Consider the following 1,693-nt stretch of genomic DNA (forward strand, 5'->3'; position numbering starts at 1 on the left):
ACGGACGCGCGGACCATCCTGGGCGTCCACGGCGCGCGCGGCTTCGACACGGTCATCGCGTCGGACGTGCTCTACGACCCCAAGGACCTCGGGCCCTTCTTCGCGTGCGCGGTCTCGCTCATGCGCCGCGGCGCGCCGCGGCGCCGCGGCCGCCGCGGGTCGTCGCGGGCCGCGGCCCGCGGCGCGTCGCCGCGCCCGGCGTCGCCGCGCGCGGCGGCGGCGGCGCCGCGCGCGGCGTCGCCGACGTCCGTCGCGGAGCTCGGCGCCGCGGCGCGGCCGCCGCGGCTCGTCCTCGTCTACGAAGACCGCCTCTTGGGCTTCGAGGACCTCCTCCTCGAGAGGGCGCGCGACGCGGGCCTCGTCGCGGAGAGCGTCGACTTCCTCGGCACCTTCTTCGACCCGGACCTGGACATCGTCGACGGCGACGCGGGGACGCCGGCCTTCTTCTCCGAGAACTGCGTCGCCCCGGGGAGCGGCTCCTGGACCTCGCTTCGCCTGTTCGTGTTCACGCCCCTGAGGCACTAAGAGCGCCATGCGGCCGCGCGCTACCGCGCGCCGGGAGGTTCCAGGGCCACCGGTACCGCGGCCGTCCGGAAGTCGTCTGCATCGTTGAAGATTTGCTGATTATGTTTTCATCCTCGAGCATTATTGCCGAAGTGGCTGAGAAGGCTGCCGTCGCCGCGCGTTCTCCAGCAACGCATGATCAGGGACAGCAAGGTCGTCCAGAGCGTGTGCTACGACCGAGACAGCGAAGAGGAGCTCCTCGGCGCCGTCCACCCGCAGGACGCTCACATGAACCACGAGGGGAAAAACCCACACCATGTGGGCAAGGAGGACACGCCGGCGTACCGGGCGCTGAACGCGGCGAACGTGCTGTGCACGGAGCACCGCCGCAAGGACGTGAGCGACATCTTCACGGGCGTCGACCGGCCGGCGAACACGGATCGGGTCGCGAACCTCAAGACGCGCAGCCCCTATTTTCTTCTCGGGCCCCTGGGCTGCTGCGCGTACCACTGCACGCACACGGAGCTCTTCGTCCCCGCCGGCCACGTCGGCTTCCTCATGGACGACAAGAACCAGTACCTCTTCGCGCAGCCGGGCATGGTCACGCCCGCGGGCGCGCAGATCGAACTTATGACCTGGCGGAACCTCAAGATGATCTACGTCCGGGCCGTCGCGCCCCAGCCGGCGCCCGCGGGCCTCAGCGCCGCGGCCGTCTCCGAGCCGCCCTGGCCCGAGCCGCAGCCGCGCGTCGAGGCCATGGAGATCTTCGCCGGGTCCGGGTCCATGTCGCGCGCGCTGCGAGACGGCGGCGCCTCCGTCGTCGCCACCTGCGAGAACGACCCGCGCAAGGCGGGCGCCCTGGCCAACAGCCTTCCCGGCGTCCACAACTACGGTGACATCCACGACGACTCCATCGTGGGCCACGTCTGGAACCCGCGGACTACGCCCGGGCGCTCTCTCACCATCGTGCTGGGGCAGCGGTGCCGCACAGCAACGAAAATTATATCCGCTCACTTTTTGATGATGATTATGGGCAGCTATCGGTGATGCTGCCCTCTCCCTACGTGCCCATCGGCGGGCCGGCGCCGCGGCGGCGCGGCGCGGTGGCCGTCGTGCTCGTCGCGGCGGCGCTGGTCGTCGCGTTGCAGCTGCCGCGACTGCGAACGGCCGCGCCGTCCCTCGCGACGAC

At 70.9% G+C, this 1,693-nt stretch overlaps 1 protein-coding gene across 1 annotated transcript in view; it reads left to right on the top strand.

Annotated features, from left to right (window-relative positions):
* AURANDRAFT_68807 (hypothetical protein) overlaps nt 1–1,693 on the top strand; it is a gene marked incomplete at both ends in the record, with an annotated part of 3,512 nt that continues 1,819 nt past the window's right edge. Inside the window, 2 exons of the mRNA XM_009044537.1 lie at nt 1–497; nt 708–1,428. Coding sequence (XP_009042785.1) covers nt 1–497; nt 708–1,428 — 1,218 coding nt within the window. The remainder of the gene's footprint in view (nt 498–707; nt 1,429–1,693) is intronic.

The sequence above is a fragment of the Aureococcus anophagefferens genome (genome assembly GCF_000186865.1).
Source record: "Aureococcus anophagefferens unplaced genomic scaffold AURANscaffold_405, whole genome shotgun sequence".
NCBI classification, from domain to species: Eukaryota; class Pelagophyceae; order Pelagomonadales; family Pelagomonadaceae; genus Aureococcus; species Aureococcus anophagefferens.